This window comes from Manis pentadactyla, chromosome 3 (genome assembly GCF_030020395.1).
Source record: "Manis pentadactyla isolate mManPen7 chromosome 3, mManPen7.hap1, whole genome shotgun sequence".
Classification (NCBI taxonomy): domain Eukaryota; kingdom Metazoa; phylum Chordata; class Mammalia; order Pholidota; family Manidae; genus Manis; species Manis pentadactyla.
This window is the reverse complement of record NC_080021.1, coordinates 1430452-1456757: the sequence shown is the minus strand read 5'-3', so window position 1 is coordinate 1456757 and position 26306 is coordinate 1430452. Positions and strand designations below refer to the sequence as shown.

At 55.9% G+C, this 26306-nt stretch overlaps 1 protein-coding gene across 1 annotated transcript in view; it reads left to right on the top strand.

The window, feature by feature from the left end:
- The window catches only part of COL22A1 (collagen type XXII alpha 1 chain), a 237705-nt gene that overhangs the window by 47081 nt on the left and 164318 nt on the right, over nt 1-26306 (top strand). The window contains exons 4-11 of the mRNA XM_057497641.1: nt 735-809; nt 7375-7486; nt 10396-10519; nt 14880-15155; nt 20805-20885; nt 21615-21731; nt 23801-23845; nt 26202-26264. Of these exons, the coding sequence (XP_057353624.1) occupies nt 735-809; nt 7375-7486; nt 10396-10519; nt 14880-15155; nt 20805-20885; nt 21615-21731; nt 23801-23845; nt 26202-26264 (893 nt within the window). The remainder of the gene's footprint in view (nt 1-734; nt 810-7374; nt 7487-10395; nt 10520-14879; nt 15156-20804; nt 20886-21614; nt 21732-23800; nt 23846-26201; nt 26265-26306) is intronic.

Sequence of the window (26306 nt, the reverse complement as noted above, 5' to 3'; positions counted from 1 at the left end):
CCTTCCAACCTTTTTTTTTAAGTGAGGAATCATAAAAATGTGATAACAGGACATGAGGGTGAGATCCTGCAATGAGGTGTGACAGACCAGATGACGTAGTCGTTGCCTTTGTGTAACTGAGCATTTTGCTTCTTCTGGGATTTGCCTTCTTGTTTGAAATGAAGCTCCTTAGGTGGCATAAGAGCCTCCCCTATAGGCCCCCAGCTCACGTTTCCCATTTCACTGGGACCCTGCTGGCTTCGGACTTTCGCATATACGTCCACGCTTTTATAGACGCAGCCCCTTGCTTGTGTCACCTTTGACCCTCTTCCCCGTCTGGCTGTTTCCTCACAGGGACCCTCAAGTATCACCCCCTCCCAGGAAGCTTCCCTGACCTCCCCAAGCCCTGTTCAGCGTCGGATCTGTGCCCCAGTCCCCCAGCAGCCCGTAGCCATTTCTGTCACCACCACGCGGTGCCAGTCCTGCCCCACTGGGGTCTTCTCCCTCTGGGGGGCGAGACTGGCAGCCCCTTGTGGGTGGGGCAGCCCTGCGGTCACATGTCCGCTCCTGGCACAGGACCCCCCATCTGCAGAGTAGATGCTCAGCAAGTTCCCACGCCAGAGAAGAGTCTGCATGTGCTGCAGACGTGGGCGCCCCACACGCCGTGAGGTGCGGGATCTGGGACGCCACCATCCATGGGGTGGCCAGGGGACACATTTGCCCACCAATGTCTGTGTCCTTTTACTTTTTCTCAGACGTGCTCTGCCCCAGTGTCCGTGTGGAAGGAGACCGCTTTAAGCACACCAATGGAGAAACCAAGGAAATCACAGGTAAGAGAGGAACATCTCCCCCACCACACGCACACACACGCACATGTGCACGCGGCTGGCTTGGATGTGCCATTTGCTGGACCAGCACGTGATGCCCCTTGATTCGGGAGTGGCCTCGCTGACCCTGCTCTCAATCCCGCCTTTCACCCGAGTCCCCTCAGAGCGGCTTGTCTCTGCAGGAGGCGGCTCCCGCCAGTGAGCGGGACAACAGGGAAGAACATTCATGCTTCTGTTGGGGATTCCGTGGCAGTCCTTGGGGAGTGTCCACGTACCACATCAGGGCGAATGAGTTGCTTAAGGAGTAAGTGAATGGCAGAGAAAGCAAAAGAGTGGATGAGTGAATGCATTTGGGAGGGAAGGAGAGAGTGAATCACAGCTATAAATATGAGAGAGTTGATGCGAGAGACGCAGCAGACACATGACTACGGACCCGGCAGCAGAAATAAACTCCACCGAGTCCCAGCAGAGACCGTCTCCATCCCCGACAGGCTGACCGGGGACGCACAGGAATGGGGGCCAGCTTCCCGCCATCCTGGTAACGATGGGCACCTGAGCGTCTGTTTGCGGCTTACTCCTGCCTGTGACCAGGGATGCTGCAGAGCATTTAGATGCACTTAGGGGCATGACTTCGAGGAACTTTCTGCCCCCTCCAGGATACCAGCCCCGGTCTCCTCCCATGCCCACTGGGTTGGGAGCCCCTCCGCCCCATCCCACAGCACCTTGGGTCCAGTGGTGGCCCATGTGTCAAGCTGAAGAATCGTCTCCCGGCCTAGGCAGTGAGTGATGCGAAATGAGGACCCGGTGCACAGGTGCTTCTGGTGCCCTGCACCCAACCTGGGGACCTGCCGGGTCAGGGGCCCCTGCCCTCACAGAAATGCCAGCACCTGCTTCTTTGTGCTAAGGGATGTTTCTAGAATGGCAGAAGGCTGCGCTGCCCATGTCAGATCAGGTGAAATGTGCCAGGGGGCTAACACTCTCCGGAGTGACTCAGCCCCCAGCTGGTGAGGACGCCCCATTCTACTGCCCCTTGGGCCCATGTCTGACCAGTGTATTCCGAGGTCCATGCTTGACCCATTTCCAGGAGTCCCCCAGTGGGACCTGGCTGCAGTCACCTGGGGCACCTGGCTTAGAGCCACACTCTTCAACACCTGCTTCCTTCCCAGCCTCCCTCCCTTTTCTTGCATCAACGGGGCCTCCCACGTAACTGTTAGCGCCTCTGCAGGGACCCGCATGAAGACAGCGTCTTTCTTTATGGAACTCCTGGTGCGGTTGGTGTTCAGCAAGGTACTGACACTGTCAGGATTTCTTTGTCCAACTGTCAGTTGACGATAACTTTTTTTTTTGTGAGGGCATCTCTCATATTTATTGATCAAATGGTTGTTAACAACAATAAAATTCTGTATAGGGGACTCAATGCACAATCATTAATCAACCCCAAGCCTAATTCTCAACAGTCTCCAATCTTCTGAAGCATAACAAACAAGTTCTTACATGGTGAACAGTACAAGGGCAGTCATCACAGAAACTTTCGGTTTTGATCACGCATCATGAACTATAAACAATCAAGTCAGATATATTATTCATTTGATTTTTATACTTGATTTATATGTGAATCCCACATTTCTCCCTTATTTTATTTTTTATTTTTTTAATAAAATGCTAAAGTGGTAGGTAGATGCAAGATAAAGGTAGAAAACATAATTTAGTGCTGTAAGAGGGCAAATGTAGATGATCAGGTGTGTGCCTATAGACTAAGTATCAATCCAAGCTGGACAAGGGCAACAAAACATCCACGGGTGCAGAAGATTTCTCTCAAAACAGAGGGGGGTGAGGTTCTAAGCCTCACCTCTGTTGATCCCCAATTTCTCACCTGATGGCCCCCCTGCGACTGTGCCTGTCTTAGGTTGTTCCTCCGTTGAGGAATCTTACCGATGACAATAATTTTTGTCCTCTTTACTGTGTTAACTCAGCTCTCTTGAATATATTTATAGCTGAACCACTCTGCCCCAAGGGCAAAAATTTGACATAGATGCTCCCACGTACTGCCTCAGGATTCCCCAGCCAAACCCTGGTCTGGACAACCTATTCCCCATTGCATGGAGCATGGACGTGCCTGCCCAGCTCTGCCCAGGACATCTTCTGTCACTCTTCAAAGCAAATTCTTACCGTGCCACTCTATCCATATTTGGTTTCGTGAGCAATGCATCCTTCATAGCAGAATCTCCCCTAAATAATTCATCGTGTAATGTGCAAGGCCATTGGAGGGAAGGGTTAGGAAATGATGCCATTAATAACCATAATCATAATAACTGACACTTGTACACCTGTGTGCCAAGGGGTTTGCATGGCCTCTCATTTAACCCTTGCATAGCCTGAGAGAGGCACTATTATGTACTTTATAGTGGGGGAAATGGAGGTGCAGACAAATAAGTAATTTGCCTGAGTTTGTGGTGGAGTCAGGGCTCATGTCCAGACTATCTGAAGGAGGGAAAGAAGAAAGGCGGGAAGGGGACACAGATGAAAAAATGCATCTGCCTAGGTAATCAGTGAATCAGCATGTACTTTCCTGTCATTCTAGGGACCAAAGAGCCCCAACCATTTTTTCTACTTAAGAGTAATTGGTTCTTGCTGGGAAGATTTGGAATACGTGTGTGCAGGGAGGGCACATGTGTATGCACATGCATGCATGGACGTGTCTGTGTGTGTAGCTGCATGTGCATGTGCAAATGAAGAGCGTGAACAAATCCTTTGGTGTCTGGCATCTGAGGAGGACCCTGCTGAAGAATCTGTTTGGTGACTGAATAGGAAAGAGGCCCTCTGTTCAGAATGATCTGTGCCGACCTGCAGCCAGCAGGGCCCTGAAATACTCCCTCTCCCGGGTCTCTGAGGCTCCCAGGAAACAAGTCACAGTGCCGGGCCGGCATCCGTCATCACGCGGCACAGATGTCCCGTTTGTGCAGCTCTGGGAGTACATACAGCCTGCTGGATCTATCGCTTCCTCTAATTAGAACAGCCCAGGAAAAAAAACTCAACAGCGCTGAGGCTAAAGGGGGAGTTCTGGAGAGAGGGAGCCTCGGACTTGCCAGTTTAGGGCACTTGGGTAATTGGAGCAGCTCTGGTACTCTGGAAAGAATGCTGGACCCCAAAGCCTCACCTCCAGGCGTTTCCTTAAATGACTGGCTATTTTTAGGGCTTATCTGGGCTGGAACAGTGAGGATGGGGAAGAGAACAGAGGAGGCAGTTTGCAGGCATTGGTCTAGGCTGGCCCTGCTGCTCTGGCTTGAGTCAGGCTCCTGACCTTTCTGAGACTCAGTTTCCCTATGTAGATAGCAATGCTCTGACACCAGGTCTTTGAGGCTACATCTCAGCTCTCATAACAGAATTGCTCTGCAAATCCTAGCGACTAAAGGTGTTACATGGCTTTCCTGGGAGGTTAGCTATTTAATGACTAAAGAATGTGCTAGGCAAGGTGCAGCTCTGAAATTTGGCCACAGATATCCTGAATTTCTCTCTTCCCCTACGTGGGCTTCCGCACCCAGATAGTCACCAGCTCATGGCCACTGACCCTCTCAAACAGCCTCCCGGCCAGTGGCCTCTCCCCCACCCTCCCCAGCCCTGTTGTACCAAGTCTGGTCCCTCCCTGCTCCTCCATCCCCTGTTGCCAGAATGACCTTTCAGAACAGAAACAGGATTGTGTTTCTCCCTTGCTTTGAAGCCCCTCCATGGCTCCCCCACTGCCTGTAGAAAGAAACTCAGACTCTCCCAGCCTGACCCGCCCCTGCCTACCTCATTCCCGCCTCTGATGTCCCAAAATAACCGAGATTCTCAGAAGGAACTTGGTTGACTCAGGCCCAGTAATTTGCATATCCAGCTCCCTTAGATGCCCTTTTCTCCTTCTCTGTCTGCTCAGCTTGTATTAGTTCTTCAAATTCGGGCCAGATGTTGCCTCCTCTGGGAAGGCCTCCCTGATTACTCCTCAGGAAAGCAAGGAAAATATTCCATGAGCCCCCCCCATACAAGCCCAGCCATACTTCTCATTCACCCACAGTACACAGCACTGACACGCTTATGTATGTCTGCTTCCCATTAGATACTAAACTGTGAGGGAGGCTGGGACTCTGTCCTGGTCATTACTGGGATCTGAGCAGCCATGGGCGCATCTCACACCAGGAGGCCTGCAATGATATGAATTCCTTCCTTCTCACCTTCCCTCTTTCACCACAACTGGTGCCACAAATAAGAACCGCCACCAAAACGGACTCTTTTAGGGGTAGAGGCATGAATCGGATCGGGTTCCAGCCCTCAGATGGCTCCCCATCCAGTGGCGGGTCGGCGCTGCCCCTTTGGCCAGACCCTCAAAAGACCCGGGGGTGACCCCGGGGCCCGGGGAGGCCTGCGCAGTCTCCAGACCTCGGAGGGATGAGGGCGGGCGCAGTGGGTGCCGGCAGGGAGCAGGGCCCGCCAGAGTCCTGGCGGTCGCGGGCTGGTCACGGTGCCCCTGCCTCGGTGGCTCTGTGACTTCAGGAGGCACCTTTGCAATTTTTGCATTGAACAATTGCTCCTTATCTCATGGTGCCTCACGTCCAAGTCCATTTCTCTCAGGAACATTTTCCATTTTCCTTCCCGGCCTTTATTTATAGCAGGCAATTCATCTTTTCTCTCACTGCCCTTTGCTGCCACCTAGTTAATTGCTTGTTGTTCAAAGTTTTGTAGTATTTTAGTCTTTGTTTTTATTCACTGAAATCAACAAAAGTGGAACCCAAAAGTAGAGCATATGTTTGCTTTTTAAAAACTGTTTTTTTTTTTAATTCTCCCACATATGAATGCTAAAGGGAAACCAGCCTACAGTGGCCATTGCTAGTGGCAGTTGATGAAGTTGTGAGGTTGCCATCCTCGCCCCCGACTGCTCACAGGGCAGGCAGTGGGCACATGTCCTCCTTGTGAACAGTCTCTAAAAAAGCGTCTCCAGGGCCTGGATGTCCAGAGAGGCCTTGGGCAGCCCTGGGAGAGGCCGCCGCTGTCCCCTCTGTGCTCATGGCGCATGGAGCTTTCAGGGGCTGAGTGACCGCCCCAGTCTTGGAGCCCCAGAGTCGGACTGCCCTCCGTCCCTACCTTGCCTGCCTCAGTTTAGCTGGAGGCATCTCTCAAGCAATGGCCTGTCCCCCAACCCCTGCAACCTCCCCTGCCCCCTGCAGAAGCCTCCCCAGGAGTTTCTCCTCCAGGCAGGCAGGAGAGTCCGAGAGCTTAACAGATGGGAGAGCCTGCCCTCGGGGACCCGCCTGTGCCAGGCTGCTGGAGATGACTGGGGCAGGCGCCTGCCCCATGCAACTCTGCCTGCAGGCACCTTGACCCCGCAGGGGGGCCCCCTGCGAGTTCTGCCTCACGGTGAAGGATGCTGGGCTGCCGATCCGACTGTGTGGCTGCCAGCTCTCAGACCGAGGTCTGAATGGCTCCAAAACCTGCTCCCACCTGCCCTGCTTTTTTCTAGAACAGGACCTGAACCCTAAACAGCCTCTGGGCCCTTTGCCTCTTAGTGTCCACTCCATGGAGCCCTAGAAGTGGGGGCCTTCCTGGGCCTCTGGGCCAGTCGCTTCATTCCCGGGCAGCTGCCCCTGCACTGCTGTGTGTCCTGCCCCCCAGGACACGTCCAGGCGTAGGGCTCGCTGCATGTGGCAGTGCTTTGGAACTTCATAAGGCCCCTCCTTGCATGAGGCCTGGCCAGTTCCACCAGCTGCCCCCAGCTGAGGCTACAGGGCCCCACAAGGCATTGAGCCCAGAGCTGCAGGCGCCCCACATGCCTCCTATCCCCAGGCAGTGCATGGATGGCGGTGTCCAGTCGCTGCTCAGAGTGGGTCAGGGCTGTGCCCGCAGAGGACAGCGGAGGAGGAAGTCCCTCTCCTTGTTCACTCAGTGGGCACTCCCAGCACTGGGACTCCTGAACTGCCCACAAGTCTCCCCAGGACCTCCCGATGCTGGGGGGGCAGCCGCTCCTTGCCACGTGCTTGGAGGTACAGTCCTGTGTGACCAGGGGGCAGGCGTAGGGCTCTAGGGGAAGCGGCAGAGCCGCTGCAGGGTGTGAGGCTCCTTGTGATGGGATTTCACGGAAGACATGGGTCCGAGGCCTCCCCCGTGGCCCCCAGCAAAATCCAAATGAATTGTCAGCCTGCGATTATGAGGGAAAGCCCTAAACCACCTCTTGCCCGCAGAGGCAGCCTGCGTGAGCAGCGCTCGCACGTGGGCCTCCCAGGCGCCGAGGAGGCCAGGACACTGTCCGTTTGGCCTGTGCTGGGCTGTGAGCCGGGACTTGCACAACACTCACATTCACTAGAAGATCCGGAGTCTGCATTTGCCCTTGAGCCTTTGCTCGGAATCGGAAACGGGATCAGAAGCTGCCCATCTCCTTGCTTTGCTGGTTACGTTTTCTCCAAATTTATTTGCCTAAGTCCTGCATCCGCGCTTCCCAGGGCAGGCCAGGCAGGCTGCCTCTGCAGAGAGCCGCTCGCTTTCTGTTTGTCTCCTGGGCTCCTCCCTGCCTAACTCACTCCTCGATCTTATCTTTGCACAGGTTTTGACCTGATGGATTTGTTCAGAGTGAAGGAGATCCTGGGGAAGAGAGAGAACGGAGCGCACAGCTCCTATGTCCGGATGGGGTCCTTCCCTGCGGTGCAGAGGACGGAGTGAGTGGTCCCTTCCCCGGACATGCCCTGGACACCCAGGGAGAGGCAGGACGGGGGCCGGTCAGCCGCGGCCTCACACTGAGCACCGGGCAGCCACTGCTCGGAGCTGCTCGGTGCTGGGCGAGGTGGCCCTGGGTTGAGGCCACGGAGCCGCTGACCGGGGATCCCACCTGCCTCCTAGCTGGCCTGTCAGCCATCGCCGTACTGGTTCTCTGGTCCTGGGCTCACTTCTTTACGTGCAGGCATGACCCCACCCAGAGTCATGTAGTCAGTTTGGCCAATGGAGACCCCGTCTCAGTCTTTACGGGGCGCCCAGCCTTACACAGGCTGTGGATGCCTCTGTGTCCCAGTCTTGCCATGTTTTTCCCCAGAAGTGAACGTTCCTGCCCTGCAGCATTGCTGAGAGGATTGTGATATAAAGATCTGTCCAGGCTCTCCAGTCAAGGGCTAATAACGATACCAAAATGAATGTGCCATTCTGCCCATCTCAGACAGATCTTTTAGAAACAAAATGATGTTCATCACAATGCTCTTCCTCCATCTTCAAACTCAAATTGCTGTGAAGTGTTCTTAAGCTAAAGGGCTGGAGAGGCCCTTTTGTGACCTGGCTCCTCTTTCCATTTTGGCCTTAGGCTTATCCCCCCGCATTCCCTTGTCCGGCTCTTCCGTCTCTGCTCTGGGGGCCTTCCAGGTGCCCTCTCCCACTGCAGGACCTTTGATCATGCCCTTCCGTCTCCCTGGGACACCCACAGGTCCTTCACAGTACAGATCAACCGTTCGGCTTCCAAGGACTCCTTTCCTGACCCCCCAGATGAGTCAGGTCTCCCCTTACCTTCTCCGCTCACAAACTATCCTCCTGTGTGTTACACAGATATGGTGGGAGGGCGACAGAGGACCCCACTTGGGTGGTCGTTTTTCTAATGAGATATTTAGAACAAACAGCAGAATGGTTTTGCACACGTCCTGTGGACTGAGGGATCAGCCTCCCGGGTAGTGGGTTTGAGCTCCTATTAGGCTGAGTTGCTCTGAGAAGGAATTTCCTCGTGGTTTCAAGTTTATTTTAGAGGCAAAACACCAGAAACAAAATCAAAGCGGCAACTCTCTAACATTTCAATAAAGAATAGTATCCCCTTATTTCTAATGCTCTGGAATTTATGCACAGATAATACACACATGTATAGCTTTAACTACAGGTTAATTTAGTTCATAATGAAAAGGTGTCACTTCCAATGTTTATATTTTTCTCACTTGTTTAACATGTAAAGAGTATTTTACACATCTTATCCAGGTTTTACTCACTACAATAAAATGAGACAAGCCAGGTGGGTACCCTGTTCATCATTTAACAAGTGCAACATTTGAGACCTGAAATGGAATAGTAACTTGTTCAAAATCTCACAGTTTGTAGGCGGAGAAAGTTGGCCTCAAACTCAGGTCCTCCAGCCCCACGGCTTCTAGACTTTTCACTATATTCTCATATCTGCTGCATTATTTCTGGGAAGGATTAAGTTAGGCCATTTGTATTTGCTTTAGATATTCTCTGTTAATGGTATTTTCCTCCATCCTGACTGTAATAACACTTTCTTAAATTATATGTGTATATATGCAGCCTAAGAAAAAGCCTTGCTCTTTATCTACATACAGATATGTATATGTTCTATAAAGACACATATCTATGGCAGTCTATACATATATATGCTAGGCACACACACATATGCGTTATTTCAAAGGTATAAGAAGAAAGTAGGTTTAGAAAAAAACAGCACAGTTGGGCTCATTAATGAAATAAGAAGAAAAGGAAAGTGAACAATCTGTGACCACAAAGCCTGTGTGTGCAGCCCGCCGGGGCAGCCCTGCCTCCCTCCCGTGTGGGCACTGGCCTCGGGCATCCCGCATCCTGTGGAGGCCCCCGTGCCCTGAGTAATGGGCCTGCTCCTGGACCCCAGGTGAAATCCCCCCACAGAGAATGACTTTGAACAACGGGGCCCCCTCCTAGCTGGCATCTGTGAGCCTAGGATCAGAAAGGGGGGGGCTAGTCTTTGCTCCCAGGTTCTACAGCCAAACAAAGGGTCCCTGAGGGTCTGGGAACCAGGAACGCAGATGCCCCCTCACGTCCCCTGCCTGGCTCTTTGGCCAGACAGCTCCCACCCCCTCCCACGGAGAAGTCAGGGCCGGGCACTCCCCGGGCAGCTCCTGCCCCAGAGCAGGCTCTGGCCCACCGTGGCCTGGGGATGCAGGGTGGCAGTGCAGCCGACCAGCCAGGAGAAGGGCTGTGGACGCCGGGCCCCTCTCAGTGTGAGCCTCACCGGCCACTGCCCGACCAGGCGGCCTCAGGTGAACCCGCAGAGCCTGGCTGCCCTCAGCTACGTGCGGGTCAGAACACCCTCCGAACCTGGTGTGAAGAGCAGTTTCCCTTCTGAATGTGGGGGGGGAGGAGCAGGTGCGGGGTGGTGAGGAACGCCCCCAGGGCTCCGTGGGGGCAGGAGGGTGCTGGGTGGGGAGGCAGGGAACGGAGCAGGGTGAGATACAGCAGCTGGGCCCTGCTGAGAGGAACGGGCAGGGGTGGGGAGGCGGCACATGCCACCCTTGACCCTGGGGGAGGAGCGACTGCGCGTTTATCATCAATTTTGTCAGGAATGGTGAAGGTGGGCAGATGGGATCAGACACGTGGGGAGGTTTGAAGGGGCTGAAGGTGAGGGCAGGGGACTGTGAGGGGTCCAGCAGGGGTCTCTCAGGGGGTCACACTGAGGCCCCGATCACAGGAAAAGGCAGTAAAGGCAGGGGAGTGGGTGGATTTCAGAAACACCTGGGAGTAAGACGGGCAGGACCGAGCGAGCCCAGGGGTGCGTGGGCGTCCCTCAGCCCCTGCGCTCACACTGAGCCCGTGTCACCTGTCTCCGTCCCCCCAGGGATGTGTTCCCGCAGGGCCTGCCTGACGAGTACGCCCTTGTCGCCACCTTCCGGGTCAGGAAAGCGTCCCGGAAAGAAGACTGGCATATCTGGCAGGTCATCGACCAGTACGGCATCCCACAGGTACGAGCCCGCCTTGTCTTAGCAGGGACCCTGGTCTGCGGCTTTCCTCTCCCAGGGATGGTGTCCCCCGGCACGCTTAACTCTGGGGGCCTGTGTCCTGGGCCCCAGAGATGGAGAGTCTGGTGTGTGAAGCCCCAGGGAACTGCAGGGGAGCACCACCTGCCCGAGGTGCAGCCTCTCTCCCGTGAGGGGCAGGTGCCTGGCGCTCGGGGGGACAGCAGGCCCGCCCCCTGCCTCCTGGCGCTCAGGGCGGCTCTGCGGGCCTATGGCCTGTGCCCTGTTGGCGAGAGTGGCACAGCTCCACGGCATGGTGGGAGACTGGCTCAGGCTCAGCCAGACCTGGGCTCACGTCTGGTGTCCGCGCCTTCCTCAGTGGCGCCCCTGAGACACGTTAGGTCAGTCTCGACGTTCTCAGCTGTGAAGCGGAGGGCAGGACGGCGCCCCCGAGTGGTGGGTGGAAGGAGCGCCGAGGCCACGTCCCTGACTCGCCCGGAGCAGTTTCTGGCACACAGTCCAGCTCTGTCTCGGCCGAATCCCTCCGGTGAAGCTCTGTTTTGACCCTGAATGAAGTGCGGCAGGCATCTGTGCCCACCTCTGCTGTTCTGGCTTTGAATCACCGTGAAGGTAGCCCAGGGCGTCAGCAGCACAGGCGGAGTGAGGAGAGACACACCTCAAAGCCAAAGCCGTCAACCCGTGACCTGTCGGTCTGAGATGCAGGTGACGCTGCGCTCTGTGCTGTGCCGAATCCAAGCCCCTTGTTCTCAGAGGTCGTGGCCAGCCATATTTTGCCTGCCATTTACTCTTGTTCTCTCTTGAGAATGAACCATGTAGAGGTATCACATGCCTTCAGCCAGAGAGACTGACCATATTTTCATCTGGAGCTGGACTGAAATGAAGACGTGCTGAAGCGACCGGAGTGTGGCAGCCGTGCTCACAGGCAGCGGTCTGAGAGGACCAGCCCCTCCGGAGCCGCGAGCTCTGCGCTCTGCTTGAAGCTGGACCCTGGCATTGTCCGCGCTTCCCAACGCTTCCACGCACCTGGCAGGACCCGGGACGGTCCCAGTGCTCCGGAGACCTCAGCTCATTTCCTCTGCTGAGGGTTGGTTCTTCTGCTGGCATCTCGCAGGAGGCGGCTGAGCCGCAGCCAGGCCAGGGCGCTTCCCCAGGCAGCTGATAAAAGGCAGCCTGGCAGTCATGCGCCCCGCCTGTCTTTGCCCACTGTGCTCAGCCAGTTTCTACCCATCAGACGGTCCCAGTGGACGATGTTTCTGTCTCTCCCCTGGTCAGACTGAGGTGCATAACACCGTCAGGCCGGACTGCTGAGCCGCCTGATTTCATACAAGTGTGGGGGGCAAAACGGGGGAGGGGGCGTCTTCCCCAGCAGCTGTGTTTCTGGAGAGCAGGCAGCTCCCGGGGTGCCCATGTGCCCCCCTGCAGGCATGCAGGCCTTGCTTTTCCAACTTCTCAGTGTCTGGTGACGGGTACTGGGTGCCTGCCATGACGTCCTTGTGGGGCGCGCCCTCACCCCTCTCGGTCTGCATGCTCCTCCTCAGGGCATTGGCAGAGCCGTGTGCTCCCCGCCTGCCATGCTGCCTCCCCCTCTCCCGCCGCTGGAACGAGCCGGGTGCTGACCTCCTGGGCCCGCCTTGGAGGACGTAGGCCCGGCAGCACAGTTTCATGGAGCAGCCTTGGGGGCGCGCCCCTGTCGGCCCCTCTGTGCCTTGGGGACACGCCTGCTCGAGCCAGGAACAACAGAGTTAGGCCTGCCAGGAGGCGAACTGGGTCCCAAGTTTGCCACCAGCATCCCTTTGTGCTCTCCAGCCACTGAAGATCTGTGGATCTAGACTTTTGTATCTGTTATCTCATTTACAACCATGCTTGAAAGGTGGCATTTTCTTTGTTTGTCCCCCAGGGGAAATGAGGGGCATTCACTCACTCCAGACACCATAAAGGGCGGGGCAGGAGGGCTGTGTGGCTGGAGCAGTGTGTGGCGGGGACCGGTCAGGGGCGGCAGGTGGTGGGAGACAGATCCCTGCCTTTTAGGCTGGTGTAGGCGCTTCAGGTCTGTGCCAGGCTCTAGAGGATGCGGGCCGGCCTAGAAACAGGGAGACCAATTAGGCAGCTGTGGCCATCTGAGCAAGAGGCGGTACTGACTCAGACCACGTAATCACGGTAAAGTGCTGAGAAATGACCAGATTCCGGGTGCATTTTGAAAACAGAACCAACAGGCTTTGCTGATAGATGTGGGCTGTGGCGTGCCTCACCGAGGCCCCCAGCCGGTACCGGTAGCCCCAGGGCTTAGGCCTGCTGGGGTTCCCCCCCTGCTCTGCCACGCAACACCGACAGGAAAACCATGCCACCGAACTCCCAAGGCGGCTCAGGAGCGCGGGGCTCATGCGTAAACCGTGCTCTAGAAACAGAAGACAATGTGAACTCACAGAAGCATTAGAGTATCAGCCAGGGGTTCCACATTTTCCGCCCTTTACCCTAACCATAACATGAAGGCAGGCAATTTAATTAAGGATAAATCTCCGGGCCGCACTGGCTGTACTGAAGCCATGTGGGGGCAGAAAGAGAAGCCGGAAGGCCTGGCGAGTGCTGCGGACCCTGGGGCTGAGGCCCTGCCTGCTGCGGCTCCTCCTCCAGCCTCGGGCCCTCACTCCTTCCCTTTTGTCTCACAACAAATCCCCTTTTGTTGAGTGCTGCTGGTGACCCCCAGGTTTCCTTGGCCACCGGGTTTACAGGGTCGGACAATAGAGACACAACGCTGGCCTAAAAGATGAGGCAGGACAGGCAGGACACAGGTGAGCACACGGATGAACGTGATGCTTCCCGTCCCGCCGGAGGGCTATGAAACACGGCAATAAACCAACAAGCCTGGGGTGTGAGAGCCCGTGGCCAGACCAGGATCCAGCTACATGCATTTGTCAGAGAAGGCTTCACTGTGCGGATGTTCTTGAACTCACTCAATCTTTTTATAGCTAATATTTAGAGCAGTGCCTGGTATGTAATAAGTGCAGTGTAGGTGTGTTACATATGTGTTAATTCAGTCTTCAGAATGACTGACGTAGGCACTATCACTGGTACTGTTTTATGAATAAGGAAATAGCACAGAGAGGTTAAATGAGTTGCCCAAGGTCACACAGCTCAGAACGACTCGCTAGTTGGGGTGTAGGCAGTAGGCAGCCCACATTTTTGAAGAGGGATTAATGACATGGCTGACTTAAGGCGGCTGGTGAGATTAAGGGTCAGAATTAAGGAAATCAACAAGGGATACTGGGGTATCCTGGAACTAGAACAACAGGACGCTGCCACCCTGGACCTGGAGGGCCGAGGCAGGGGGAGGTCGGCGGTCACCGGAAGTGGAGAGGCCAGGCCCAGGAGGCATCGGTGCCCCGGCCCTTCCCTCTTCCTTCCAGGGGCCACACTGACTAGGAGCCGGGGGTGCTGGAGCCCAGGTGGAGGAATTCTTAAAGGTCAGAGCTGGGGAGCCCCGAGCTCGGCAGAGGAGGGCGGGGCACAGATGCCAGGGCCGGTGGACCGACTCCGCACAGAGGGAACGAGAACATTCTCAGTCGCCCGTTTGCCCTGTGAATACTTACTTCCTCTGTGTGTGTTACGTCCCCTACGTCCACCTTCCCCGTAGAATGTCGACCTTCCCCACCGCCACATTCCCGACACCCGGCAGGCTGCCTGCCTGTCACGGAGGATGTTCAGGGAGTATCGTGCGAGGGACAAAGAAATGAGCCTATGGAGGAAAACATACTCATTCATTCTAGGAAAACAAAAGTAAAGCTTTCTTCCAGAATTTTCCAGGCATTTTGCAGACAATTGGGGGTCCTCCCGTGAGCAAAATTGCCAAGGTCCCTGTCCTCAAGGGACTTTATCCTCCTAGAGCTTTGCTTTTGTTCCTCAGATGGGAGACAGTGCCGGCTACATATGGGGTCTCAGGCTGGTCGTGGCATCTGGCTGGTGTGTCCTGAAGTCAGTCGGGGTCCCTGGCTGTCCCACAGCTCAGACCCCTCTGCACTGACTTGACAGCTCGCTACAGTGCTCTTAGGTGCATGACCCACCAGGCAGGTGGGGTTGTGGCCCCTGGATTAGTGTGTGAGTTCAATTATCCCACTTAATGTGGGATCTTGGGCAGCCTGCAAGGTGGATGTTATGGCCGCCCTCGTACCGAGGAGGAGACCAAGGCTTAGTAACGGCAAGAGGTCTGCCCGAGGTGGGCCAGCAGGTAGGGCCACAGCCTGGACCTGACTCGGGTTGGTGAGGCCTGACTCAGCAGCTCCCTCCCCGCCTGCCCTCCCCCTGCATGGTCCCTGGCAGCTCTAGGAGCCCGTGGCCCTCTCCTCCCCAGGTCTCCATCCGGCTGGACGGCGAGAACAAGGCCGTGGAGTACAACGCTGTGGGCGCCGTGAAGGACGCCGTCAGGGTGGTCTTCCACAGTCCCTGGGTCAACGACCTCTTCGACCGGGACTGGCACAAGCTCGCCCTGAGCATCCAGGCCCAGAATGTCTCCCTCTATGTCGACTGTGCGCTGGTGCAGACGCTGCCCATCGAGGAGAGAGAGAACATCAATGTCCAGGGCAAGACTGTGATCGGCAAGCGCCTCTACGACAGCGTGCCCATTGATGTGAGTACCACGGCCGCCACAGCAGCTGAGGGCCTGGGGGCCCGGGAGCCTCGGGGGTCAGGTGCCCCCACCTGCCTGTGTCACTTTCCCTGTCCTCAGCCTGGACTGTCCTAGGAGGAAGCACCCTGACTCAGAACCCAAGTCACCGTCACTCATTCATTCAGTCAGTCCTTCTGTTCAGCCAGTCACTTATCACACATACACTGAGCAGCTCCCGGGGGCCCGGCACTGTGCTCAGCAAGGGGACACAGTACCTACATCTGCAAATACATGCATAGATAGGGGTTATGAAGATTCCTACAAATTTAAATAGAAGCCTTTCTTTCTCTCTTCTCTGATTGTAGGATATTTGGAAAATACAGGAAAGTCTATGGAAATAAGTAAAATCATCCTCTTCCCACCAGCCAGGGATTACAATGGGTACAAAGTCAGTCCCTGGTAACAGCTGTCTGGCCGCCACCCCTTCAGTGCTTCCATTGTTCTTTCTCTTCTCTCTTCATTTCTCTTCTTTCTTTTCCTCTCCTTTAACTTTTCTTTCTTTCTTCCCTCTAGAAATGCATCCACCATCTCTCTGCACACACACACGTACACACGCACATGCACGCACGCACACACGCACGCACACGCACGCACACACGCGCGCGCACACACGCACACACACCATACAGGTTGCATGTAGCTAGCTCCGTGTGTGTTGCCCTCAAGCTTCAGTCCAGCTCACCGACCGTGAGCAGGAGCACCCCTCGCTTCCCGAGAGATCCCCCAAGCCATGATCTGAGAATGCTCTTTCCAAAACTAGTCCATGTTATTGTTTACACTCACGTACTTATCTATTATCAGACATAGTGTCATTGGAGGTGTGCTGGGTTTTTTTACATTTATGTGAATTTGTATGCGTTTATATCCAGTTGTACTGCTACGTCTTGCTTTGTGTTTGTTTTCTCAAAATTGTCTAGGCTTCATTCCTCCTTTTAGCTGCTTCATAATACTTTATTTTATTGTGCATTTTACTAATTCTCAGATTAGTGGGAATTCAAATTGTCTCTGATGTTTCACCGTCACAGTCGGCAGGCCTTGGGTCTTGAACTCAGTGCCTCATCTCTAAGTGCACTTTGCTTACCTTTGCACTTTGGAGTAACACCTGCCTTTTAGGTGTGAAATGCAGACCAGGTGAGATAGTTTCACTGGGGCATGGACCCTTGGGTTCAAAGATTAGATTGGGGGATAAATAGTTTTTTACTTTGCTACATATTTTAAATATCCCAACCAAGGGAGAGAATATTTTATGCTCGCCAACAATGTGTGAGCATCCCATTTTCTTAAATCCTCACCAACATACTGATTTTCTTTTGCCAATGTGATGGGCATACTGTGGTATTTTATTGTGTTTTCCATCTGCATTTCCCAGATTACCACTGAGTTCAGAAATCATTCCATGTGTTTGTTGATTGCCAGACCATTGCATCTGCCTGTTTATAATTATGCTGTTTTTCTTTTCTCAATGATTTCTAGATAATCTACATATTCTGGTTACTAATTGCTTATTTATTATATATGCTGTAAATATTGTTTTCTGATCCATCAAGCACAAACTATAACCTGAAAAAATGAGTAATTATGAATACATTGAGTCAAGAAATGCTACTATAACAAAACACACCATAAATAATTTGTATTTTACTCTTTTATAACTTGCTTTGTTAGCTAAACAGTAGATCATAAATATTGTTGTGTATACGAACTCCTCCAAATGAGGGTCAGAGGGAGCTAGTCAGAGGCACCCGGAAGTGATGAGGGGTGTGTGAGAAGCACACCCGCTAACGGGGGCTACGGCGACAGTCCCGCCACCAACCAGCTGTAATGGCAGGAGTCACATGCTCGGTGTGTCCCTCAGGCTGTGACTGGCTGTTCATTTACTCTCGAGACGGGGACCGTGCCCCGTTTGTTTCCATATGCCATCCTAAAAGGATGAAGTAAGATGGTAGATGGGGAACTAAATTAAAGGAGTGAAATCAAAGTAAAGCTTTGTGTAAGTAAAAACCATCGTTCAGGCTGCTCGTAACTCTCGCCCATCACCCTATACTCTGCACCAGGCCCTGTACGGAAGCGGGCCCCTCACCCCAGGTCCGAGCTGATCTTCTTCACAACCTTAGAGAGTAAATGTGCAGAGAGAGGGCCGCTCCTGAGAAGATCACAGAGCCAACAGGCGGCAGGGCTGGGGCTTCCGCTCCGACAGCCCGCCCTGATGCCCGTCTGCAAACCACACGTCCACTGAGATGGCAGGAGTCAGGGCAGATGAGGATGGGGCTGTGGAGAGTTCAGGGCACAGACAAGGGTCAGGCTAGGCTGTCCCCCAGCAGAGCATGTGTTAAGGTCCTGGACATGACTCTTCTTAATCCTGCCTACAAACCAGGCAGGTGGCCTCTCAGAAGCAGTCAGCGGTTTGCATAGATGCCCCCTGGCCCTGGGCAGCCAAGCTGGGCCTCTGGTCCTGTGGGACTCTCAGCCCCTGGATGACCATGCCTGAAACAGATGCCCTCTGAGCTGTAAGGAACTCAGAGCAGCTTGTCCACCCCGTCGTTTGCTTCGGAGATGAGGAACCTGAGGCTCAAAGGGAGAAACACCTGTGAGCAAAGACACGGCAGGGCTGAATCCTTCCAACCCCATTCGCATACCTCCCACACTGACGTTTCCACTGCATTTCTGTTCAGTGGGCTGGGGGCTGATCTGAGGAACCGTGTGTTTGTGGTGACTCGCTACCAAGGGCAGGTGGTGCCGGACAAAGGGCCAAGCAGGCCGATGGACGCCGATGATGGACAGACACGGTGCCAGCCCCAGCGCTGGGGGCATGGGGAGTGGAGGAGACCCAGTCCAAGGCTGGGAAGGGTCCTGGTCTCAGAGGGTGGGGCTTGTCAGGGACACCTGCGGTGCTGGGCCCCTCGCCTGTCCGCCACCAGAGCCCTGGTCGGCCCTCCCTTCCATTTCCTGCTCCCCTGTCTCAGGCCTCTGCCGACCTGCAGGGACGAGGCGGTGGCTCTGGGCACTGAGGAGATGGAACCCTCCGAGGAGCAGGAGGGACTCACTTCCATGGTGTCCAGCTCTCTTGAGCCCCTGTGTCACTGGTCCTAACGCTGGGGACTAGCACCCCTAACCTGGCTCCAAGCAGCACGAGCCTAGAGTGCCACCTGCCCACGGCGGTCAGCACGTGGGCTCCCTGGGGCCGCCTGCTCTGCTGCTCTTGCAACGCCCCAAAGTAACCGTTCACTTTTCAGTGACAAAGAATCATAGAGGGAAGGGCACCTGGGCTCTGATCTGGAGGAAGGAGGCTGTGGCTTTGTCTTCCTGCCGCCCTGTTGGTGCGTGGGCACAGACGGGCCTATGGTGAACGCCGAGCGCCTGCCAAGGACAGACGCCCTAACTGGCACTCTGCTGAGTGCGGCACGTGAGGTTCTGAGCGGGTCACTTGTGCTGACTCGGTGCATCCGCCCGACACCCCCATGGGCTCACACGTACTTGGGCCCCACTTAGTAAGGAGATTTAATTATTTGCTCAAAGTCGCAAAATTGGTAAGTGGTGGTGCAGACCTCGTGGGCTGCTTGTGAGTTCTGCATTTTACTGTGAGTCTAGAGCCTGGGTGTTTGTCCTGCCCTGACTCTTAAATTCTGTGATCACTCTGGACCCTTAATTGGGTTCTTTAACCCACAGCGTGAGTCTGGGGGCTATGGTGGGTCCCCCACTCTCCCCCTTATGCCCACAGGCGTTAGCTGAATGTCTGTTTTGTACCCAGTACTGGGGCACTCCGGAGCCTCTAGCATTTGCCAATGGAACACTGCAGCCACTTTAATCTAGAAACTTCTGGCTTCCCAAAGCATAGGCTGGAGTGCTTGTAACCACCTGGCTCGGGACTCGAACACGGTGGGGAGAGACCACAGCAAACAGCACTCCCCCTGAGCTGACATCAGCTCCTTTGTCTCACCTGGTCTTCACCGCAGCCCCGTGGGTCAGGGGCCCATCCCCACCTCACAGAAGAGGGAACTGAGGTTTGGGGCGGGCGTGCCTAGTCAGCTGCGATGGGGAAGGAGCCGGACTGAGAGTCAGAGCCCGACTCCAAGCTCCCCGCACCCCTGGGTGCTTTCCACACGCAGCCAGGAAAGGGATTACAAGGTGCAAATGGGGGAACACAGAGGGGAGCTGGCTGGGAGAGGATCCAGGCGGCACGTTCAGTGCCAACTTGACGAGGGTGAGGCCGTGGGTAGAGATCTCAGGGGAGTGGGGGTCGGAGGGATGGCAGGAGGCAGGCTCCCCGGCTTGGTGGAGGGACAATGAGAATGGCCAGGGGACGGTGGGATCTCAGGGCGTCGGAAAGAGGCCCCCCAGCCCCCAGGCCCTCCCTGCCCACCTGGGCGTGCCGCCTGTCCTCCCTCCCTGACCCTGACCTGCCTCTTTCTCCTCCGTTCCTGTCCTGCAGCCTCGCCAGCTGGGCCAGCTGCTGAGCGTGTTGCTTGCTGATGCAGAAAGCAGAACCCTCTCTTTAAAACAGGCCTTGTTCAAAAGCACGATTTTGCATTTCGCCTTTTCTTCCTGCCTGTGGGCTGGTGTGTCTACAGGAAATGAAGCAGACAGACAAATGGAATTGCTATTGTTTTTCTGAGCCAAGTCAGTGGGGTGAAGGGTTATATCTGCAGGGACACCTACGGCGTAAGGCTGGGAGGATGAGGTCAGGGGCTGACCACCTGCCGGGTCAGTGTGTCAAGAGTGCCTGAGTGCAGCACAGGCCAGAGAAGGGCCCCGGGGGCTCCAGGCCGGGGGCACCTAGCACCCATGTTCAGTGAGAATGGCTCCTTCCATCCATTGACTCAGCTCAGGGTCCATTTCATAAACGTCTGTCCATGTGTGCCTTCAGCCAGCCAGCCAGTAGCTCTGCCTCTGGGACATCTGCTACAGACCAGGAATGGCTCTGGGGCTGGGGACACAGTGAAAGACAGAAGGCAGGCGCACCCTGCCTCACAGCTCATGTTCTAGCTGGGGAAGCGGATTTTAAAGTCAACTGAGAAATGTATGCAAAATGGCGTGACGTGGTAAGTGCTGTTATGAAGGTGTGCAGGCTGACGCGTTAGAGAGACCGGCGACAGGAGGGGCTGGGGCTCGGGTGGGTGCTCACGGAGGCAGGAGGTGAGAGCAGCCAGCCTTGCAAAGAGCAGACGGAGGAGGAAGGAGGTGGCGTGCAGGCTTTGGGCACTGCGAGGGCAAAGCATATGGGCAGGGGCTCAGTGTCTCTGGGGCACACGGGTCCGTGTGGGCAGCCCAGGGGGAAGGTGGACACATAAGTAAATAGTCACCATGCAGTCAGTGGCAGTCAGTGCCAGCGTGGGATGGAGGCCGCATCCAGGGCAGAACAAGCCTGGCTTCGGCCTGTGCCAGCTGACCACCCTGCCCCTGGGTTCTCTCTCCTCGAAGGGAGGCCTGCAGGTGGGTGACGCACAGGAGCCCTCTGAAGCTCAGCTCGGAGCGGGAGTGGCCCAGGGTCAGACCAGGAGAGACCCCAGGGGGAAGTGGGCCCTGGCAGCTGGGCGGGGCCTGCCTGACGCCGGGGAGGAGCCTGGGCCCCAGAGCCCCCAGGACTCACCCTCCGCCTGTCTTCCTTTCCAGTTCGACCTGCAGCGCATCGTGATTTACTGTGACTCCCGACATGCAGAGTTGGAGACGTGCTGTGACATCCCCTCTGGCCCAGTGAGCGAGGCTCTTGCATGGAGAGGCTGGGTGGAGACGGGTGCCTGACCTCCAGAAGCGGGGGGGTGTCCAGGGCCTCAGACCGGCAGTCAGGGCTTAGGGAGATGCCCACCATCAGGACGCGACCGAGGGGAAGCCTGGGGACATGGCTAGGGTCCCATTCTGTGGACGCCCAGTCGGGGCTGGGGGCTCAGGGTCATGCAGGTCCTCCCAGGGCTGCTGGGACCCCAGCCTCAGTCAGCACCGCCCCTGGGGAGCAAGAGGCAAAGGCCGGCGGTGTGGCCCTAGGAGGGACAGAATGGGGCTTGGAGGAGGGGAGGCCCAGTGGGCCTGGCTGGTTGGCCAGAGGGAGGGGGAAGCCTGAGCCAGGACTCGGGGGACAGTCCTCGATCCCCCGTGGGTTCGGCCCCTCCCCTGGGACCTTTTCAAGTCTCAGCTTCAAGTTTCAGAGGTTAACACTGAGGCTCAGGGGGGTGAAGTGGTTCCTGCAGGTTGAGGAGCGGCGTGAAGCGGCAGAGACAGGGTTGGCCCAGGCCTGTGTGACCCCAGGGCCTCAGGAGCACCAGGACCTGCGGTCACACGTGACCTGCCCTTCCCCCACTCAGGTGTCCTCAGGGTTCCCGGGTCCCCTTGGCCTGTATGGTCCTGAGGAAGCTCCAGGCTGCCCCCCTGGTGGGGGAACCGTGCTGGGGGAGAAGCCAGGCTCTGATCCCTGGGCTTTCCTTCCAGTGCCAGGTGACCGTGCTGGCAGAGCCCTCGCCCCCACCCCAGCCGCCTCCTGTCACCAGCAGTGAACAGATCGGGTTTTTGAAGACCATCAACTGTTCCTGCCCAGCTGGAGAAAAGGTACGTCTGCCGTTCACCCTCGACCCGCAGCCCAGAGCCCCTGAGCTGAGCGGGGCAGGGTGGTCAGCAGGACCGGCCGCGGGGGTGGCAATCTCCCGTGATGCACACGGCCTGCTAGGGTGGGACGGCCCCAGACTCCCGACGACTCAGGTCAGGAAAGTGTGCTTCCTCCTGGGCCCCTTGTTTCTGGAGGGGAGCTCCTCAGACCGGTGACGCGTGCCTGAAGTTAGCAGTGCATTCCCAGGGTTCCCTGGCTCCTACTGGTGTCCTCTCTGCTCAGCACGCAACTCAATCAAACTGGATTTGGTTTGAGAAGAAGGGATGGAGTTTAGATACGCTCTGTGGAGCCCACCCTCATCCCTTCTTCTCGGCGTTTCCTTTACTCAGCCTTCCCTCTGATCCAAACGCATTCCTCCCTCCCTCCTGTCCTCTCCGGTCTCCCCCCCTCCTTCCATGGTTCACCATCCATCAGTTCAATAACTATTTACTCAGCACCTATTTCCAAGGCCCGATGGGCCGTTCCCCTCCCTGTGCTTCCATGGACCATAACGATGGTCACCGTGGATTAAAAGTGTCCTTACATCCTTAAGATGACTTCCAGGTAGCAGAGTGAGCCTTGGCATGCCTGTGTTTTCAGCTATTGATATATAGCTGACATTATTGAATAAGGGTTGAATTGGTGGATGAGTGGTTCAGGGTCTGAAGGACGACCTGCCGGTGGCGGACGGACAGATGGAAGGGAGGGCCTTGGGACACCCTTTCTGTCTTGCTGGCAGGGCAGGGTCTCTCTTTTCAACATTATCGACCAATCAGCAGGTTCACAGCCTCAGCCCCTGGTGGCATCCCTCAATATCCATTCCTTTATTTACTCAGTCATCCCTTGTTTTTGACAATAAGCATTAAGCACCCACTGTGCGCTGAGCAGACTTTAAGGCACATAGGGCATGGTGCTCAAAAGTCCCCATCTACTGGGAGGCTAGGGTGCCCCAGAGCTCCGAGGCCCGCGGTCCCTTGGCACCCTCCCCGGGGTTTGAGCACCTCCTCAGCCCAGCTCTGTTCTCCTCCCCCAGAGGACTCCAGAGCTCCCACAAGCGCCTCATTGAAGGGCCTGCCCGCACCTCCTCCATCTTCAAGCTGCAGGAAGCACCATGCAAGGGGCCTGGGAAATCTGGCCACTCTCTCTGGAAGGCAGGCCTCTGGTCACAGGCAGACTTGGCTTCAGTGGTTAAACCTCTAATTCAATTCACAAAACATTTCATTACTCACTGAGGTCAGCAGGATGACTTTTGTGCTCCTGTTTCTTCTCTAGATCCAAACATCATGGAGGATGAACTGTGTGTGTATGAGGCATCCAGGGGGCACCATGTGGGCTCGGACACACAAAACTCATCTCCATGTGCATGTGTTAATGACATCTGTGAATGCATTTAAAAAAAGATGTTCCTGATGTAGCTAAGTGCACAACTGCACCTGAGCGTGCATGGTGTTCAGTGACAGGCGGTGCACACATGTAAATGGATATATATTGTCACTTTTCTTTTCATTAATGTGCTGAGATGTGCACAAATACAACAGCATGAATCGTTACATTTGTTTTAGTATGATGATATTTACATGCAACCTCAGCACATCACATTTTTCGATCTAAAAATAAGATCTTTTACACAAATAACACATACTTTAAAAAGTGAACAATGTTTACAATTAGAGACAGCCTTTAGACATGCCTTGTTTTGTATTTTAGTGAATAATTATATGAACCATTAGGCAGGCTACATGGTTTTTTTAATTGAAGTGATGTCATATTCAGATACAAATAGCCTAGAGGATGCCATCTTTGTTTCTCTTTATTCCACTGATGTTGTATTTGGAGGCAGTGCCAGTTTCCCCCGCAGATTTGCAGTCCAAGCAGGGGCTCTCAGCCCTCATAAACCTCATCCGTGTTGGTCAGCACGTGGCTTGCTAGGAGACTGGTTCATGAGCCTGTGGGGTGGCTACCGACAAGGGAGGAGAGAAGAGGGAAAATTTTAATCGAGGCTAAGTTGCTTCTTCTGACTTCCTTCCTTCAGGGTGAAAAGGGCTCTGATGGCCCCGTGGGACTCCCTGGCCCAAAGGTGAGTGCTGGGGCTGGCTGAGGGGCCCGTGAGAGCCCACGAGGCCGGTGCTTTGTTCTCCACAAAGGAGAGAAGGCGAGCTCTGGGACAGATCATTGCCCTGCAGTGCTGTGCTTCTGCCGGGCTTGCTGAGAGAGAAGGACAGAGCCAGCAGACCTGAGCCTCTTCACCTCTCAGAACCTCCCTTTCTGTCTGATTTAAGCAGAAAAGGGTCAGGTTACAGCAGCCTTGGGTCAGACCCTGTTTGCCCCAAAGAGCTTAACCCTCCCTGGCCAGCAAATTCTGCGTCAATCTTTTTCAGCCTCTATATTCCAGAAACTTTGGGGTTGGCTTTAAGAGTCTATTTGTTTAGACTGTGTTCTGTTTGCTTAAATTGCATGAAATTCTTTTTGCACAAACTTTCCAAACTCGCTAATTGCTCTTGGCCAGGTGCTCCTGGGTGGGGTCCTCCTTCCTGGGCCGTGCAGCAGCCGCCCCCCGCCCCCCACCTTTCTGCAGGTCTGTGATGCTTGTGGAGCTGGACAGGCCTAGTTTCCCACCTCCTTGTTTTGGTCTCAGAAAGCTGAGACCCAGGGAGATGTGAATTCCATGGTCACACAGGCTGCGTGGAAGAGGTCCGAGTATCCAGTGGCCTTCACCTGGCCTGGTGTTTGAAAGGGGCTGAGTGTGCTGGTGGCAACTCCTAGAGGCAGCTCCCTCCCCTCTCCCCTCCAGTCCCATCCAGCGCCTCCTCTGGGTCACTTGTCCCCGCATTCATTCATTCAGTGCATGGCACTGAGCACCCGCTATGGTCCCTTAATCTCTCTCTTCTCCCTCCTTCCTGCCTCTGCGGGTGCCTCCTACACTCCCCCTTCTTTGCCCTTCTCCCTGTGCCCCTCTCTGCTAGGATGGGGGGCACAGGCCCACACTGCCTCACACACACATTCACACACCCACCATCACACACCATCACATACCATCACACGCACCATCACACACACGCCATCAAAGATACCATCACACACACACCATCACACACTGTCACACACACCATTATGCACACCATCACACACACACCATCTCCACACCATCACACACTGTCACACACTCCATCACACACACACTCCTGGCCTGCTTGGTTACCCCCGCCCCCCAGTGTGGAAGAAGGCGGCTCAGGGCTGTCCAGGGAGTCAGCTGGTCACCAGCAGGAATGCAGGGTGTTCTGCCTCACTGAGCCCCTGGGCTGTCACCTCAGCTACTCAGCCATCAGATGGGAGATCAGAGCAGGTGTCTGGGGTCTGCGCACCTGTGAGAGGAAAGTGTTCGTCTCCAGCGGCAGCTGTTCATGGAAGGGCTGTGCCACACTGTGGCTGAGTGACCACGGCACCAGGAGAGAAGACGGGGGCTGTGCCACACTGTGGCTGAGTGACCACGGCACCAGGAGAGAAGACGGGGTGGGAGGGAAGGCATACTGAGGCAGGAAGCAGACGGGCCCCCAGGAGGCGGCCGGGCCCCCAGAACTGGCTGCACCCTGGCCTTGCAGCACCCCTGCCAGACCGCCCAGCCCCTGGCTGAGACTCAGGGAGCGGCGGTGCCTGCAGGGGCTCCACTGGCCTAGGCAGAGCTCGGCTGTGCCAGCAGTCATGGCCTGGGCTCTTCTCGGTGCCACAGCCCAGTCTAGATGCAGGCTGTCCGGTGAGGCGCAGGCAGCCCCGTCTCCAGACCCACAGGCCGCTGGGAAGGGAGACAAGGCAGTGGGGGGGATGCCCCGTGGGGCCGGGGGCGGCGGGGCCTGGAGGGGAGCCCCAAGGCCACGTGGGGGGCACTGGAGGGTGCCGTCCTGCGGGAGGCCCGCCCCGGCTGGGTGCATCAGGGTGCCCAGAACAAGGAGGCAGGGAAAGGCATCACAGCCCAGGGAACCATGCAAGCGGAGGAGCTGTCTGTTCTCAGAGCGAAAGTGGGAAGAACTGGAGCCACATAGTGAGAGAGAAGAAGAATAGGAGAGATTCACCGAGGGCTCCGTGGGCCTGGGCCTGGGCCGGGCCCTCACGTCAGGCAGCAGAGCTGGGGCTTGAACCCCAGGCCTCTGACTCCCCTGCCGGGGCCTCGGACCGGTGCCTAGGCCGCCCCCAGGGACACACCTGCAGGGTTTTCACCCACTCGCTTTCTCAAGACGTCCATAGTTCCTGGAACCAGGAGGGTGGGTGCTCCCGTGGGTGCTCCCTCCCTCTGTGGGGTGGGCGCACGGCCTCACTGGGCAGGTGGCGGTGATAAAACCAGCCCCCCCAGGGGATCGGGTGAGGTGGGCTGCGAGCAGCCTGCGGGGAGCCTGGCGGAGGGCCCTACCCAGTGCTCATCTCTGGTTGCACCTCCTCAGGGCGACTCGGGAGCCACTGGGCTGGCTGGAGCTCCAGGACCCAAGGGCGAGAAAGGCGACATGGTGAGTCAGGGGCTGTCCCCCACGCGGCTGGTGTGGGCCTTT